The 15496-nt window shown below is 40.0% G+C and overlaps 3 protein-coding genes across 3 annotated transcripts in view; 2 read left to right on the plus strand and 1 right to left on the minus strand.

Moving 5' to 3' along the window:
• The first annotated feature begins 266 nt into the window (after positions 1–266).
• On the plus strand, positions 267–2732 carry phyhd1 (phytanoyl-CoA dioxygenase domain containing 1). The gene is made up of 11 exons (XM_033989471.2): positions 267–344; positions 487–645; positions 921–996; positions 1076–1123; positions 1198–1253; positions 1720–1782; positions 1874–1895; positions 1999–2127; positions 2203–2319; positions 2445–2571; positions 2650–2732. The coding sequence occupies exons 1-11, from the start codon at positions 312–314 to the stop codon at positions 2696–2698; spliced, it is 879 nt and encodes a 292-aa protein (XP_033845362.1). The 5' UTR covers positions 267–311; the 3' UTR covers positions 2699–2732.
• On the minus strand, positions 2725–5724 carry dolk (dolichol kinase). The gene is made up of 2 exons (XM_033989379.2): positions 5600–5724; positions 2725–5252 (listed from the first exon to the last, which is right to left on the minus strand). The coding sequence occupies exon 2, from the start codon at positions 5119–5121 to the stop codon at positions 3550–3552; it is 1572 nt and encodes a 523-aa protein (XP_033845270.1). The 5' UTR covers positions 5122–5252; positions 5600–5724; the 3' UTR covers positions 2725–3549.
• Positions 5725–6100: 376 nt separating this feature from the next.
• nup188 (nucleoporin 188) overlaps positions 6101–15496 on the plus strand; it is a 55337-nt gene continuing 45941 nt past the window's right edge. Inside the window, exons 1-43 of the mRNA XM_033989378.2 lie at positions 6101–6153; positions 6641–6695; positions 6786–6859; positions 6939–7023; positions 7119–7199; positions 7315–7359; positions 7434–7526; positions 7594–7713; positions 7794–8005; positions 8083–8197; positions 8277–8477; positions 8552–8632; positions 8716–8805; positions 8955–9074; positions 9246–9372; positions 9454–9612; positions 9681–9807; positions 9887–9974; positions 10036–10112; positions 10189–10303; positions 10379–10499; positions 10575–10641; positions 10757–10882; positions 10961–11201; positions 11278–11484; positions 11731–11900; positions 11979–12048; positions 12119–12186; positions 12262–12457; positions 12528–12605; positions 12681–12766; positions 12835–12980; positions 13042–13220; positions 13306–13506; positions 13590–13676; positions 13748–13900; positions 13981–14118; positions 14179–14253; positions 14320–14535; positions 14613–14744; positions 14811–14884; positions 14957–15086; positions 15165–15335. Coding sequence (XP_033845269.1) covers positions 6128–6153; positions 6641–6695; positions 6786–6859; positions 6939–7023; positions 7119–7199; positions 7315–7359; positions 7434–7526; positions 7594–7713; positions 7794–8005; positions 8083–8197; positions 8277–8477; positions 8552–8632; positions 8716–8805; positions 8955–9074; positions 9246–9372; positions 9454–9612; positions 9681–9807; positions 9887–9974; positions 10036–10112; positions 10189–10303; positions 10379–10499; positions 10575–10641; positions 10757–10882; positions 10961–11201; positions 11278–11484; positions 11731–11900; positions 11979–12048; positions 12119–12186; positions 12262–12457; positions 12528–12605; positions 12681–12766; positions 12835–12980; positions 13042–13220; positions 13306–13506; positions 13590–13676; positions 13748–13900; positions 13981–14118; positions 14179–14253; positions 14320–14535; positions 14613–14744; positions 14811–14884; positions 14957–15086; positions 15165–15335 — 5223 coding nt within the window. The 5' untranslated portion in view covers positions 6101–6127. The remainder of the gene's footprint in view (positions 6154–6640; positions 6696–6785; positions 6860–6938; positions 7024–7118; positions 7200–7314; positions 7360–7433; positions 7527–7593; positions 7714–7793; positions 8006–8082; positions 8198–8276; positions 8478–8551; positions 8633–8715; positions 8806–8954; positions 9075–9245; positions 9373–9453; positions 9613–9680; positions 9808–9886; positions 9975–10035; positions 10113–10188; positions 10304–10378; positions 10500–10574; positions 10642–10756; positions 10883–10960; positions 11202–11277; positions 11485–11730; positions 11901–11978; positions 12049–12118; positions 12187–12261; positions 12458–12527; positions 12606–12680; positions 12767–12834; positions 12981–13041; positions 13221–13305; positions 13507–13589; positions 13677–13747; positions 13901–13980; positions 14119–14178; positions 14254–14319; positions 14536–14612; positions 14745–14810; positions 14885–14956; positions 15087–15164; positions 15336–15496) is intronic.

Raw genomic sequence — 15496 nt, forward strand, 5'->3', positions numbered from 1 at the left:
CCATGGACGAAACACATGACATCTAGTGGTTAAAATGCATCACTGCACATGTGGGGAAAAAAGTCTAAAATCCGATTAGTTCACTACTATGTAATCACATGATCGGAAACGACTTGCGCTTGGTTCAGTCAGGGGTTCAGTCCAGTGGGCCAACCCTCCAGCAAAAGTCAGGGGTCTAGTCCAGTGGTCCAGCCCTCCAGTAGAAGTTAGAGGTCCAGTCCAGTGGTCCAGCCCTCCAGCAGAAGTTCCAGTGGTCTAGCACGTAGAAGTTGACCATTTCGTCCTGTAAAGCCCTTGCAGAAAACTAAAACATGGACTTTATGACTGATTGTGATGTGCAAAAGGTTAGTTGCAATTTTACACAAACATATTTTCTGCAGATAGGCTGTGTGCATATAGGGGTTTGTCTCTGGTTACATAACGAGGCGAGAGTTTGCACAGTACGTGAGAGCTCGTGTCTGGATAGTTAAGCCTGTTTGTGTTCAGTACATAGAGGATGGCTATGTGGTCTTGGACGGACTGCTCAGCCCACAGGAGTGTGATGAACTCAGGCAGAGGATGACTGAAATTGTGGAGCAGATGGACGTCCCAGAGCACTGCCGCACCACGTTCTCCACCTACCACGATGAGCAACTTAAAACACAGGTAACATAATCACATGCACTTATTTAACATGATTTGGCGTGTGACTTTTTTCATTTACGTGGAATGCTTCTTTTGCATGCTTAATTGTGAAGATGCAGGTAATTTTCCACCTTTTCATGAGAACTGTCCTGTCCTGATCAGTATAGGCCTGTTTCTAGTGTTTTCTTTGACCTTTGTGACTTTTTGTGTAAAAGAAAACTCTTATGTCAACACTGTTTGACTGACTTTGGCCTGTGCCGTCTGTAAAGATGACCAATTACCTTTACAACTCACAGGGAAATGCAGATTATTTTATCACAAGTGGAGACAAGATTCGATTTTTCTTTGAAAAGGGAGTTTTTGATGACAAGGGTAGGTCTAGTGAAACAGTATAATTTTATTGTTAAATGTAATTGCTGAGGCCATATCACATTTTTGTCTTCTCTTGCAGGAGAGTTTATTGTTCCCAAAAATAAGTCACTCAATAAAGTAGGACATGGTGAGGAACAACACATTTTTGTCTCTGTTTTCATTTTTGTAGACCAATAATTTCTTTCAAATGTTTTTCTCAAGCCCTTCATGCATACGAGCCTTTGTTTAAAAAGGTTACACATTCACCCAGAATACAGGTGAGTTGACACTTTAGAATGTCACGCAGCAGCAAATACGTGTTTCCAAAAGGTGTCATTGGTAGGGTATTTTCTCCAAAGCAAAGTCATCCACACATGCAAAGAAATCAACCCTTGACAAACTATTGCACACATGAAAAAAAGAGGGTACGGAAAGGCAAAACACCAGCTGAGTTTTGTCTGCATTAGGTACTGAAGGATTTTTAAAGACTAAAAATGTCAAGGCTAAAAATCCAAAAGTGGAAGGGAAATAATTTCACAGAAGAAATAACCATGATCATGCTGTCCCTGCACATAAAATAATGGATATCTGGATTCATTTCTTTGCATGTTTAGATTACTTATGCAATTTTTCATCAGATATCGGTAATAACATAACAAAAATAGTATTCAATATCATCTGCAGCCAATGTCTAGAGAAGATACACAGCAAATACCTGTTTTAAATGTTTGTTTGTTTTCCTAGGGTATAGCAAAAAAATTGGGCAAAAGCAGGCCTGTTATTTTACAAAGCATGTACATCTTTAAGGTAGGTTTACAATTTATGTGCTCGAATGTTCATTGTTGTTAAAATGGTCTGTGCGTTGCTAGTTAACAGTCTGTTTTTTTCCATTACGTAGCAACCAGGCATTGGAGGAGAAGGTGAGATGATACCTTCTTGTACATTTTCATTTTCATACAAATACTGTTTTATATTACAATATTTTGCTGTATTTTACTTTATGTGATATTGTGTTTTCTTTAGTAACACCTCATCAAGATGCCACGTTTTTGTACACTGAGCCACTGGGCAGAGTTATGGGTGTATGGATAGCTTTGGAAGATGCTACAGTCAATAATGGCTGCCTTTGGTTTATCCCAGGATCACAAAAGAGTGAGTTCTTTACACTTTAAAGTATACCTCAGTCATCTGTTTTGAAAGTCATAGTTAAATGATATGTTTATGCAGGTGGCATAACCCGACGTATGGTGCGTACTCCAAAGGGCACCTATCCACTGACAAACTTCATTGGTCAGGAAAAGACATATGAAGAAGATAAATTTGTCCCTGCACCAGTTAAAAAAGGTACATTTGGAACATAATTGACAATTTACTTTCCTTTGTTACACAGTCCTGCACATTCACTTTTTATTTGGCAAAAATTAAACAGACAGGTTTATTTTATAACTTAATAATAATAATTGGTGCAGGTGGTGTAGTCCTTATCCATGGTGAAGTAGTACATCGAAGCGATGAAAACAGATCAGAAAATTCCCGTCATGTCTACACCTTCCATATGATGGAGTCCCAGGACACCCAGTGGAGTCCTGAAAACTGGTAAGTAAGGGTTTTATTTACATGGAGAAATAAAAATAATATTCTATACTATTATACTAATACTATTCTTATTTTCAGGTTACAACCTACCGAAGAACTCCCCTTCCCACTCCTCTATACAAAATAAAATGACTTAAATAAATAAACATGTCAATTCAAACCTTTTTATTCTGTTTATAATTGTTATTGTAGTCACTTTCTTCCAGCATATTGGGCCCATTATTACTGATAACCTTTTCAGCAGATGGTTTAAGTTTTTTCATTGTAAGACTAAAATAAATTAGCATGTATTATAAATAACATGGCATTGGAAATACACTGAAAACATATAAGCATTTGAATAATAATAAATTGAAAGTCACTGTAGTTCATCTCTTATGGTATCGTGCACCGTCACCTTGTTTTCACAGTCAAGATTTAAAAAAAACTATTAGTAAACAGTCATGCAGGTACAATGTTACATTAATATGTTCCTGATAATGATATCCAAACTGAACAGAAATGTTGTTGGGTACAAAAACACCTGAAAAGGAGCTTTTTCAGGTGTTTCTTATACCTACATTTTGCAAAACAATATATAAGGCCTTTGCAAAAAGCCTTATGATGCATGGGCTCCTAGGCATGTATTCAGACTACTGTTTTCAACTGTAAAAAATATTAAGGCAAACATATTTTTTCACATTTCACAAATAGGCAAACTTTACATATTTTACATCAAAGGCTGTTCTTCAAGGGCAATATTATTTAAAGGGTTAAGGTAGTACCATTTTGCTTGCCAGTTTTTAAGACAATAATCTTGAGAACAACAAAACCAATCAAATCATTGTGCTCCAAAGTTTGAATGCTTTATATCTAATAAATGTCATGTCAGGTGACAGAAACAATACATTATATTGCCAACTTGTAGTTTTTGGTTCTTACAAAAGACTTTCCTTGTGTATATGACAATTTCTGAACATTTTATTATTTATTGCTTGTTTAAAGCAACAGGAGGATGAAGAGGTACAATGGCAGGAGGAGATTGTCGATTTGTGAGGTGTATGCTTCTAGCATGGCCACCAGAGTGATGGAACCAACAATCCATGAGTAGGTTGAGTTCAGATTGATATTCCCATCAAAGATAAGAAACAATGCCACAGCAATGATTTGTGCAAAGACTGATGTTGCAGTTCCCTCCATGGTTTTCTTTGTGCCTGGCCATCGGATCTCCCCCATTGTGCTGCCAAATATAGAGGCCACAGTGTCTCCAACGCCAACAGCCAGCACACCCGCATAAGGCACCAAACCTCCTGCACCAGGGAGTACCCCTTTAGGAGCACAGGGCCCTGGGAACAGCCACACCGGTAATGACATTCCCATGAGCAGATAGATGTGTGTGAGGATGAGAGGCCCAGAGTCTCTTTCATCCAGGAATAATGTAAGCAACTGCCGTAGAAGCTGACCTAGTGGTCGTATCCGGAAATAACGCACATATTCCAGGAACAAAAACACAGCAAGGCAACCCACAGATGCCACATGGAGCAACTGTCGGTCATAGATCAGCCCAGGAACATATGTGGCCACTACAATTAGATGGAAGTACTTTCTGACTATAGTTGATGCTTGATGTTTTTTGGAGCCTGACTGTCGCTGATAATTTTGATGTAAAACAACACAGGTGGCCCCTACTGCAAGTAAGACCCAATATCCCAGAAGACAGAGTCTCTTATCATTTAATGCGAGAAAGTCTATAAGCCACATAATGGGATGACGTCTAATAAACAAAGCCAGCCACGGCAGGAGGATTCCAAGGCCCAGCACAGCAGTCATTATGTGAAAAAACAGTGATGAAACCCATGTTTCTGACTCCATGAAGCAGAAGAGTAAAGCAAAAAACATTCCCAGTAACAAGGAGCCCAAGACTACCACTGGCAGTAAATAGTTAACTGGGTCACCTTTTACCTCTGCCAGATTCAGTGAGCGTTTAATGAGCTGGTTCACAATGAAACTGATTCCTCCAACAATGAGAAGTGCTTCTCCAGGTGTGAAGCAGCGAGGCAGGAGGTAAAGCACAATCAAGCTGAGATACACAAATATTAATAGTACCTCCAAAACCTCAATGACCTCAGAGACGGTGAGAGTCTGTTTAGTTGTATAAACAATGGCACTGGCAGCCATACCTGCAATAATGCAGGTGTTTGTGGGCAGAGGTCTAGTGATGCCAAGAGCAATCAGAGAGAGAAACAGAGCCAGCATCATGCCTGTTATTGTGATGACCATGGAGAAGCGCTCAAAGTAAACATTTCCTGAAGCAAAGCATTTTTCTCTTAATGCTAGTCCGAGTAGGGGCATGACCATAGAGGCTGGGACAATGCCACTGTTTGCAGAAGGACGAAACTGAAATACAGCGCCTCCTGATTTGAGCAGACGGTCCCATTTGTGTTGAACATAAAAAGCTTGAATGATGAGGGCTATACTACACCAGGAGTGCTGGTTCCAGACTACCAGGTGAACACACAGCACCACGGCTAACACCACAATGGACTCCACTATTGCTGGGTTGATCTCCATGGCTGCAGGACCAGAGCGTCAAAAGTTCAGGGAATGAATCGGAGCAGATGATGTGCAGCGATGAACCTCTGTCACTTCCTCGGTAGGACACCATTCATCCTCTGGTAGGGTCTCTAGTGTAGTTAATGCACCTGAAAAATAAAATGACAATGTTAATATATTGATAATAAACTCAATCAGACAGAGAGGTTGTGAGACAAAGGCACAGAGTATTTCAGCTCATCTTACTTATCAACATGTCAACCTTAAACTTACCACTGGAAAAATAATATATTTACACATTACAACGATGGAAACTCAAGTGGCTGACGTGATTTTCAACAAGAGGGTAAATTCTTAAGGCTTAAAATAATGTATGCATAGTGTATTACTCACTATAGGGACGAGTCAAGCTAACGACAACACAGCTGCTCATTTACACTGACAACGAGCACACTGTGGATATAACGTGTAGTAAAAACAAACAAAGCATACATACCGCTTAAATGTTGTACTATTTCACACGTAAGACTCTCTTGTGTGCTCTCTGGACACAGATTAGTGTTTTTTGTTATCGACTGTCGCTTTTCTCACACCCAGAAGGAGGGGGCCATATTTGACAGCGCGGTCACGTGGTCACCTTCTTAAAGGGGTTGTGTCTTGCTTCTTTATTTAAAATGCAGCTCAGTCTTGAAAAACCCTATAGTGATCGGAATATATATTTAGCCTATATTTAAGAGCAGATATACAAAAAAGTTCAGGCCATGTTATGTAGGTTAATTCAGGTTTTAAGTCACATTTTTATTACAAGGTGCCGTTTTAATTCAATCAGCATCAACTTCAGGCTCACACACAACCAGGGTACATTGTATAATTTATAAAACACAACAGAAAATCCAAGTGAAGAAAATATATGTACACAAGAGGGCAGTAGTTAAACAAATTTCCAAATGTCAATATGTCACGAAGAAGAAAAAAAACAACATGACGTCATTTCCAAACAGCCAATCAGAAGTCGGGGGAGAAAATGGCGGATTCAGGGGTGGTCGTCAGGTAAGAAGTTAGCTATAAACCTTTAATAATTTACGTATTCCTCTTAGAAGTGTTCAAATAGTTTTGGTTCTCTTCTTTCACCGTTATAGTTTGTACAGTTTTTTCTGGGTAAAGAGGCACAAGTGTTTGGTTTTACAATTTTGGCATTACCATGCTAATTTAGCTTAGCATCTGCTTGAGATTCAAACGGTTCTAGTTTGCGGTGTGTTCGCCACATGACAACAACTGACATGTGAACGTGTTTCTGCTGACAGAATTAAAGCGTACAATATAAGCAATTAACACTAAATACGTTTTAGATGTATCTTTGAGTGGATTTATTCAGAGAAACAACAACCTGTGTAGCCACCACTAAGATGATATAAGAAATTTGAAAAGCCCCCCAAAATTATACTTACTTTATACTTTATTTTGAAACACACCTGCCACGTAATATGACATGCTGATAATGGCACAACATTGTCTTTATTGTCTTTGTGTTTTTAAGGAGCTGCAGGGAATTATGGACTATACTGTTGGGGAGATCTGCTTTACGTGAGCCGGTATGTATTTTTGCATTATACGGTTCACTGTGTTATTTCTTTAATTTAATTTATTTTGTTTCATTGCATCATATTATTTTCATCCGAAAGGCACAAATAGAAGAGGAGCTTGATAAACACTGGGACAGATTACACCAAGGTCTCAGTTACTACAAGCCACCCAGGTATAGTCACGCATTCACACAAGTCACACATGTCTCACTAATATTACACAAGAAATAAATATATTTGTTCCAAAACTAGCTCTGCATCTGCTCAGAAGCTAAAAGAAAACAAAGATGTTGCTCAAGCATTGAAGGATTTTGGTCTCAGGATCAGCAAGCTCTTGGTGAGGGTTTATCTTTTGTCTACTGTAAAGTCAAAATCAAGGCTGTACACTACATGATTAATATTGTTTGTTTGTGTGTTTTTTTTCTGTAACAGGGTCTTGATGAGCAACAAAGTGTCCAACTTTTGCAGTGCTACTTGCAAGAGGACTATAGAGGAACACGAGATTCACTAAAGGTGTTTGATTTAAATGTTAAACAATTATGTGAATATATTGGCTAATAGACAGAGATATTTTTTATATTTTTTTCTACAAAATAATTAAAAACAAGTTTGCATGTCTCATGCACAGGTTGTACTGAAAGATGAGAGGCAAAGTCAGGCTCTTCTTCTAAAGGTTGTGATCTTTGCTTGCTTTTTGTGAGGACATCATTTGACTGGTTCTGACTGTGTGCTTTTATAATTTTACAGATAACCGACTATTACTATGAGGAGCGTGTGTGTCTGCTTAGATGCATCCTCCTCTTACTGACGTACTTTCAGGATGAGCGACATCCCTATAGAGTAAGAAGAATATTAGAATAAACGCATATGTTCATATGATGTGTTGTTGATGTCCATTTCTGCACAGGTGGAGTACTGCAACTGTGTAACTAAACTTGAAAAAGACCTAGTGAACAACTATCAAACACAGTTTAGAGAACTTTTTAATGCTGAAGCCCCAACATGGGAAACCCATGGACCTCTTATGGTGAATATTTCTCTCTTCAGTTACATATATATGTGTCTTGCAATTTTTTGTTTTTTGTAATTTACAATTTGTACTTTCAGACGGAGCGTCAGGTTTCACGATGGTTCTTCCAATGCTTGAGAGAGCAGTCTTTGCTTCTAGAGATCATTTTTCTTTATTATGCCTATTTTGAGATGACCCCATCAGATCTCTTGAGTTTCACAAGAATGTTTAAGGAACAAGGCTTTGGTTTGCGCCAGACCAACCGGCATCTGGTTGACAAAAGTATGGATGCTCTGGTGGAACGTATTGGGTAAGGAGATTTTGGCAGGTAATTTACATTTATTTAATTGATAATTAATTAAATTTTAAATTTGTTTTGTATTTTAGCTACCTAAGCTCTCTTATTTTGGTTGAGGGAATGGACATAGACTTTCTTCACAAGTGTGCTCTGGAGGATCGTACTGAACAGCATCAGTTTTCAAGTGCTGTTGATGTAGTTAAGGTCATTATCTAATTTGTACTGAAACATTATTGATGTTGAGACCTGAGAAAAACAGATTTCTTTTTTTTTTGCATTTAAGGTGATGGACCAGCTATTAGTTACATTTGGAGACATTAACCATCATGGTCCTGTCCTGCTGGCATGGGTCCTATTGAGGCACACACTGAGGCCTGAGGAGACCAGTCCTGTAGTCAGAAGAATTGGCAACACTGCTCTGCAGCTGGGAGTTTTTGAATACCTCTCTACTATGCTCAAAAGTCTTGGCGCTTCAGGAAACAATGTAAGAAAATATACACTTTTGCAAAATGCCAAAACATTAAAGACAGTCAACAATAATTATACATTTTTTCCCAGTGCACAGCAAGCACAGCAAAAATGTGCATCTATGGCCTCCTGTCTTTTGTTTTCACTTCATTTGAAGAGGATAGTCTACAGGTACAACCGATTCCAGATGCTATTTTACACCATAAAATGTAATAATTATAGTAAATATATGAAAACAAAAACTCCTTTCACAGACAGAGAGAGGTACAACTGGTTCTCATCTGATTGATGCTGCCTGTGAAGTCCTCTCTGCTCCCAGTCTGGCGGAGATCTTCTGGGAAATGGTGAGAATTTTTTACATAATATTATTCATATACACCATGGTGATGAGTGGAGTTTGTGGCTGGGCGATTTAGTTTGTAAAAATTTTAGATTTAGAAGGACACACACAATGGTGTAGCTGGATTTGTTAATTGGATACTTTCTCTTTCAGAAGCCCAACATGGGATTAGGGATGATTTTGGACAGTGCAGTTGGGATGTTTCCTCATAAAATCGCCCCTTTGTTGCAACTGCTAACTGCTCTTTTATCAAACAAGACTACAGTCAAAAAGGTATACAGTCTTTCTTTTTGTTTGTTCATTACTGTTGATTGTGTTTTGTCTCTCCTCACACTGCTCTATAGTCATAGTTATTACATACAGTAAACATAAAAATGTAAATGTTTCCAAATTAAGAAGAATTTTCTACTTTGAGTTTATACTGGTGTTGCTTTTGATCTACAGGTTTACAACTTTTTAGATAAGATGTCATTCTACACAGAAATTCACAAGCAAAAACCCACTGACATAATCTCCAAGGATGATGAAACACTGTGGAGAAGGAGGACACCAAAACTCCTCTATCCTCTTGGTTTGTGTTATCCTTGATGCCCCCAAGTGATTCAAGCAGTCATGTTTCTTTCCCTAATAATGAATCTGTGTGTGTCAACAGGTTCAGGGCAGACAAACCTGTGGCTGCCTCAGGGTGTGCTCGGCCAGGTCCTGATGAGGCCTGAGCAGGACTATGTGGTGCGCTGGGATTATTCCTACAGCGCCTGGACTCTGTTCACGTGTGAAGTGGAGATGCTGCTCCATGTTGTTTCCACTGCAGGTATGGTGTTTTGTATAGAAGTGAGGTCACTACATCTATAATACTTTACTCATTTGTGTTTTTACTAGATGTTCTTTCGCATTGTACTCGTGTGAAGCCGATCCTGGACCTGGTCCACAAGATCATTAGCACAGACTGGTCTGTGTCAGATTGTCTTCTGCCACTCACTTCCCGCATCTATATGCTTTTACAGAGGTAAACATGGTACCTAAATGTGAAATGGAATATTTTAAAATACTACACAGGATTGTGACTATTTTCATTCTATGTGTAGATTGACATCAGTCATTAGTCCCCCAGTAGATGTAATTGCATCGTGTGTCAACTGCCTGTCTGTTTTGGCTGCAAGGTTGCCTGGAAAGGTAATTTGAAATTACATGTGTTATGATATTTGTCTTTATAATTTATTTAAATATCTCTTAGGTGTGGTCAAGTTTGCAGCACACAGGTTTTTTACCATTTGCATCTAATGCACTGACCTCTATGGCTCAGTGCATAAGGTAAATTATCATCATCAAATGTATTATCACTCTTTAAATGCATAAAAATAAAAGGAGCTAACACACACCTTTGCAGTGCTGAGGGCATGAAAGCGGGCAACTATGGCAATCTGTTGGTTCAGATTGAGCAGCCAAGAGGGGAATACCCTGTGACCATTGCTTTTCTACGGCTTATTACAACTCTGGTTAAGGTTTCTTGCAACAGTTTTATAAGATTTATTTGCTCACTGTTATTGGGGCTTTTACTCATCCACACTTTCTTTTAGGGTCAGCTTGGAAGCACACAGAACAATGGTCTGATACCTTGCGTGCTCTTGGTGTTAAAGGAAATGCTCCCCACTTACCACAAGTGGAGGTATAACACCTATGGAGTACGTGAGAGAATTGGTGAGTAGTCTTTTTTTTTTTTTAAACAATCAACAAGTATATTCTATTATGTAAACAAAACAACACTGTTGGCAGGCTGTCTGATATTGGAACTTATCCATGCCATTCTCAATCTGAGCCCTGAAGGAGAGAGTCCGGGGAGGTAAGTTATACTTCAGACCTTGTAGGATTCTAAGTGTAAAGAAAAAATGTTTTTGTGAAAGTTATGTTTTACATTATACAATTCAATGATTATACACACATGTCTCTTCCTTCAGCACTCCTACTTTGCAGACCTTATGCATCTACAGTTTGGCGAACACTGAGGCTGGTCAAGCCATCGTGAATATAATGGGGGTTGGTGTGGATACTATAGATGTGGTACTGGCTGCACAGCCAAGCAGGTGAATAGCTTTTAATTTGTATAACGCCTTTGTGATTTCCCAAGATGAAATGAGTCTTGACTGTCATCTCTTGTCTAGTGGTGGGTCTGAGGGTCCAGGTCAAATCCTTATTCAAACTGTGAAACTGGCTTTCTCCGTCACAAACAATGTAATTCGCCTGAAGCCTCCCTCAGATGTGGCCTCACCCCTCGAGCAAGCTCTGACACAACATGGTGGGCACGGCCACAACCTTGTAGTTGTCCTGGCAAAATACATTTACCATAAACATGACCCAGCACTGCCTCGACTTGCCATACAACTTCTCAAACGTCTTGCCACTGTAAGCGCTATATTCAATCCAAAAGCACTTGTACTTGGAGATATCGCTCTAGTCTACAGTAACCTTGTGCTTACAGGTGGCTCCCATGTCAGTTTACGCCTGCCTTGGTAGCGACGCCACAGCTATTCGGGATGCTTTCCTCACACGACTGCAAAGCAAGACGGAGGACATGAGGATCAAAGTCATGATTTTGGAGTTTCTTACAGTTGCTGTGGAAACACAACCAGGCCTGATTGAACTCTTTCTTAACTTAGAAGTCAAAGAAAGTAGTGAAGGTTCAAAGGTGAGAATGCCATGCATTTTATCTTGGGATGCACTGATAAATTGAGGATAGAGACTGAACTGTCGCTGACATCATACTGCTCTCCCCTTTTCCCAGCAGCAGAGGGAGAAATAGACTTTTAGTCTGGTTTAATTAGATTATTGAATCAAAATGAACAAATAATTGGCTTAAAATTTCGGTGCATCCCAAATTTGATCTGTTTTGAGTACTGGCTGTATTTGATAGAACACTGATTTATTGTGGCAGGAGTTTCTTCTGGGAGAATGGAGCTGTCTTCATGTGGTTTTGGACCTGATTGACTCAAAACAACAGGGTAAATACTGGTGTCCACCGCTGCTCCACAGAGCTGCTTTGGCCTTTCTTCTTGCTCTCTGGCAAGATCGTAGAGATAGTGCCATTTCTGTACTCAGAACCAAGTAAGTTTGTCACATAATATTACTTTATTTTAAAAATAATTGCAAATTTAGAATGAGAACTTACAATCCTTGTTTTAGGGAAAGGTTTTGGGAAAATTTGTCCACACCGTTGTTTGGGAGCCTTCCTCCTCCTTCAGACACAGCAGAGGTATTTTTGTTTATTTACACAAACGTACACAGTGCATTGCTTGACCCATTTTTCATACTTTATTTTATAGCCTTGTGTACTTGAAACCTGTGCTTTTGTCATGAAAATACTTGGCCTTGAAATCTACTATGTTGTGAGGTAATTGTAGACAAATGATCATATGGTAATTATTTTACTTGTTTGAATCTAAGAAAATACCTTCTGTTATTTAAGTGGCTCTTTGGAAAAGACTCTTAAGGATAGTCTCCAGAAGTTCTCCAACAGTCGGCGCTACGAGTATTGGTCTCATTATGTCAAATCTCTGGTGTGCCATGTCGCGGAGATGGAGGAGGAGGGTGTCTGCTATTTTGCTGAGACACAGATGTTGATTGCAGCCTGGAGAATGCTGCTTATTCTTGCCACCACTCACGTATGTTCCAGTTTAGTGAAGTCATTTCTATCCAAGGTATCAGATATTATAAAACTGCTTTCAATTTTAGTCTGAAGTGATGCATTTAACTGAGGATTCAACCAAGCTTAAGCTGTTTATGGATGTTTTAGATGGAGCTAAAGCTGCAGTAAGTTACTGTCATGAAGTTTTTTCGGTTGTATTTCAGGGCGGATTTTACTTTGACATGTGCTGTCTCTTTTAGCTCACAACACACACATCTGTGCCTTGTCTACGTCTTGGCTCCATGATGACCACTCTGCTACTCATTCTCCTCAAGCAGTGGAAAAGGTTTGCATTTCCTGTGAGCTTGGCAGATATTGTCAGGATTACATGTGAAGCAACTGTTCTCTCTCCAGTGTGGTAGCTGCTGCACCTGATGTCCTCTGCCCCCTCTCACTCATTCTGGAAAGTGTCTTGCAAGCTGACCAGCAGATGATGGAGAGGACCAAAGCCAAAATCTTCTCTGCTCTGATATCTGTGCTACAAATTCAAGGCCTCAATGGTACAAGATGGATTTATGTGATTCTTTTAGTACTGGCTGACTGTGTCTCTTTATGTTCTAGGAGGAGAGATTTCGCTGCTGCCTCAACTTTTACTGTCTGTCTGTGAAACCGTAAAAGATGAATCCTTGGCTCTCATTGACAACACTCGTTTACTGCGCCAAGCGGGAGAGAGCTTGGATGATGAAGACAGTATGGAAACAGACTCTCCTCGTGGCCAGCAGAAGGATCGGAGAGACGGGGTGAGCAACCACTAAGAGTAAATGCCCTATTATATGCTATAGTGGACTTTTGTTCTTACCATATCCTTTGCCGTTTTTCCCCCAGGTCTGTGTTCTCGCTCTGCATTTAGCAAAAGAACTGTGCCACAGCGATGAAGATGGGGAACAGTGGGTTTCAGTGATGAGGAAAGTACCAGTGCTGCCCTCTGTTCTAAGTGCCCTGGAGCTCAGCCTGAGATCCAAACACAACCTTTACTTTACTGAGGCTGCTCTTCACCTGCTGCTGACATTGGCTCGCACCCCACAGGTAACTAGTGCTTGATTCAGTTGAACCATGCTATTTATCCTGCCATCTTCTTCTCTTGATTTTGTAACATTTATTTTCCTCAGGGGGCTGCAGCAGTTGCTGGAGCTGGCATAACTCAAACCATCTGTCTACCTCTCCTCAGTGTGTATGAAGTGTCCACTGTATCCCAGGTAGTAACAGCTATATAGAACAAATACTCTTCTCTGTCAAAAAAATAAATAACATTAATATTTGTGTACAGAGTTTCTCACGCAAGTCCCAAGACTCTGCATGCTGGCCCAGTGTCTATCGTCTGTGCATGTCCCTGATGGAAAGTCTGCTCAAAACGCTCCGTTACACCTTCATCAATGAAGCCTTGGACTTTGTTGGAGTGCACCAAGAACGCATACTACAGGTAGAAGTCTAATGCTGAACTGCTTGAAAAATGAGTTAATTATTATTTTATTATGTGATTTTTTTTGTGCACATCTCCAGTGTCTGAATGCAGTGCGGACAGTGCAGAGCTTGGCTTGTTTAGACGAGGCAGACCACACTGTTGGCTTCTTGCTTCAACTTTCAAACTTCTGTAAGGAGTGGCAGTTTCACTTGCCCAAACTTCTTAGTGACATACAGGTAAGCCCAAAGATCTAGAACGGCCATAGAGTCCTGTCTTCACCTAATTGTGTTCCACAGACAAATCTGTGCTACCTGTGTCAGACATGCACATACCTGCTCCACAGCAAGAAAATGCTGCATCACTACCTACAGGTCAGTCCTCTTTATACAGCCACATCCATGATGATTTTATCACATTCTTAACTATATTTGTGTCAGGCAAAAAATGGTGAGGCGTTACCCCCGGGTCCCCTCCCACGGACTAGCCGGCTGCCTCAGACCCCCTCAAAAGACACGCCCAATGGAGGCGAGAGAGACGAGGTGGAACAGAAAGCCCTGTTGGCCGTTCAGTGCAGTCTCCTTAAGATCCTCAGCAAGACATTAGCAACACTGCAGCATTTCACTCCAGACTGCTGCCAGATCCTTCTAGATCAGGTCATTAATCAATTAACACATGTAACATAATAACAGTACACCAAGATAACAGAAGGTTTTGTCTGTATTTGTCATAGTGCATGGACCTGGCAGAATATAGGATCTTATTTGTGCTCAGTTTCACTACTCCTGCATTTGATCCAGATGTCCCTCCTTCCTTTGGGACTTTGCTGGCCACCATTAATGTTGCTTTGAGCATTCTGAGTGAGGCAAGTCTTCAGCATTTATATTAGGATATAAATGTTACTTTGCTTATATCTGAATTTTTACTTTAGATGGACAAGAAGAAAGAACCAGCCTCTTTGAGTATTGCGGCACTTGCTTCATCAGAGGAGATTCAAGCCCTAAAGTATGCAGTATTTTTTTTTGCTTATTATTAATAAAATAAAAAATTATGTTGACCTTAATGTACTCTCTCCAGGTCATTGCTTATATTCACGATGGAGAACTGTTTCTATGTGCTGATCTCTCAGGCTGTTCGATGTCTCAAAGACAGTTCTGTCCCTCCCAGAGACAAACAACGGCTCAAACAGGAACTCAGCTCTGAACTGGTAATGTCTTGATGAAGCACTCTAGAAAAAAAATACTTGCTCCAGGAAATGAGTTTGTGTTTTTTCTTCCTTTTACAGAGTACTCTTCTATCAAGCTTATCGCGACACTTTCGTAGAGGTTCTCCCTCCTCTCCTGCCAGTGGTCTCCCTTTGAGTCAAACCAAAGCTGCCACTCCCAAAAGCAGTCACGAGGGACAGGAGCCTTTTATCCAGCTGGTGCAAGCCTTTGTCAGACTTGTACAGAGATAAGACTTTTACATCCCATTATGTCTGTTCATAAAGTAAAGCAACTTTGGGGATGTGCATGTATTATCGTTCATCTCTCAGAAATGACTTGCAGTGTTATGGTCTAATGGCAGACTCAACACATCTGCTGCAAGTAAACTACCATATTTTGCATCTTTTTATAT

The sequence above is a fragment of the Periophthalmus magnuspinnatus genome, chromosome 23 (genome assembly GCF_009829125.3).
Source record: "Periophthalmus magnuspinnatus isolate fPerMag1 chromosome 23, fPerMag1.2.pri, whole genome shotgun sequence".
NCBI lineage: Eukaryota > Metazoa > Chordata > Actinopteri > Gobiiformes > Gobiidae > Periophthalmus > Periophthalmus magnuspinnatus.

What these genes read in the sequence shown, in the direction of transcription:
- phyhd1 (XM_033989471.2), top strand. Translation starts at nt 312, where the DNA reads ATGGACTTTATGACTGATTGTGATGTGCAAAAG. An exon ending in ACTCAATAAAGTAGGACATG is followed by an intron (nt 1,124 to 1,197) that starts GTGAGGAACAAC and finishes GTTTTTCTCAAG; the next exon opens with CCCTTCATGCATACGAGCCT. An exon ending in CAGTGGAGTCCTGAAAACTG is followed by an intron (nt 2,572 to 2,649) that starts GTAAGTAAGGGT and finishes TCTTATTTTCAG; the next exon opens with GTTACAACCTACCGAAGAAC.
- dolk (XM_033989379.2), bottom strand. Translation starts at nt 5,121, where the DNA reads ATGGAGATCAACCCAGCAATAGTGGAGTCCATTGTGGTGTTAGCCGTG.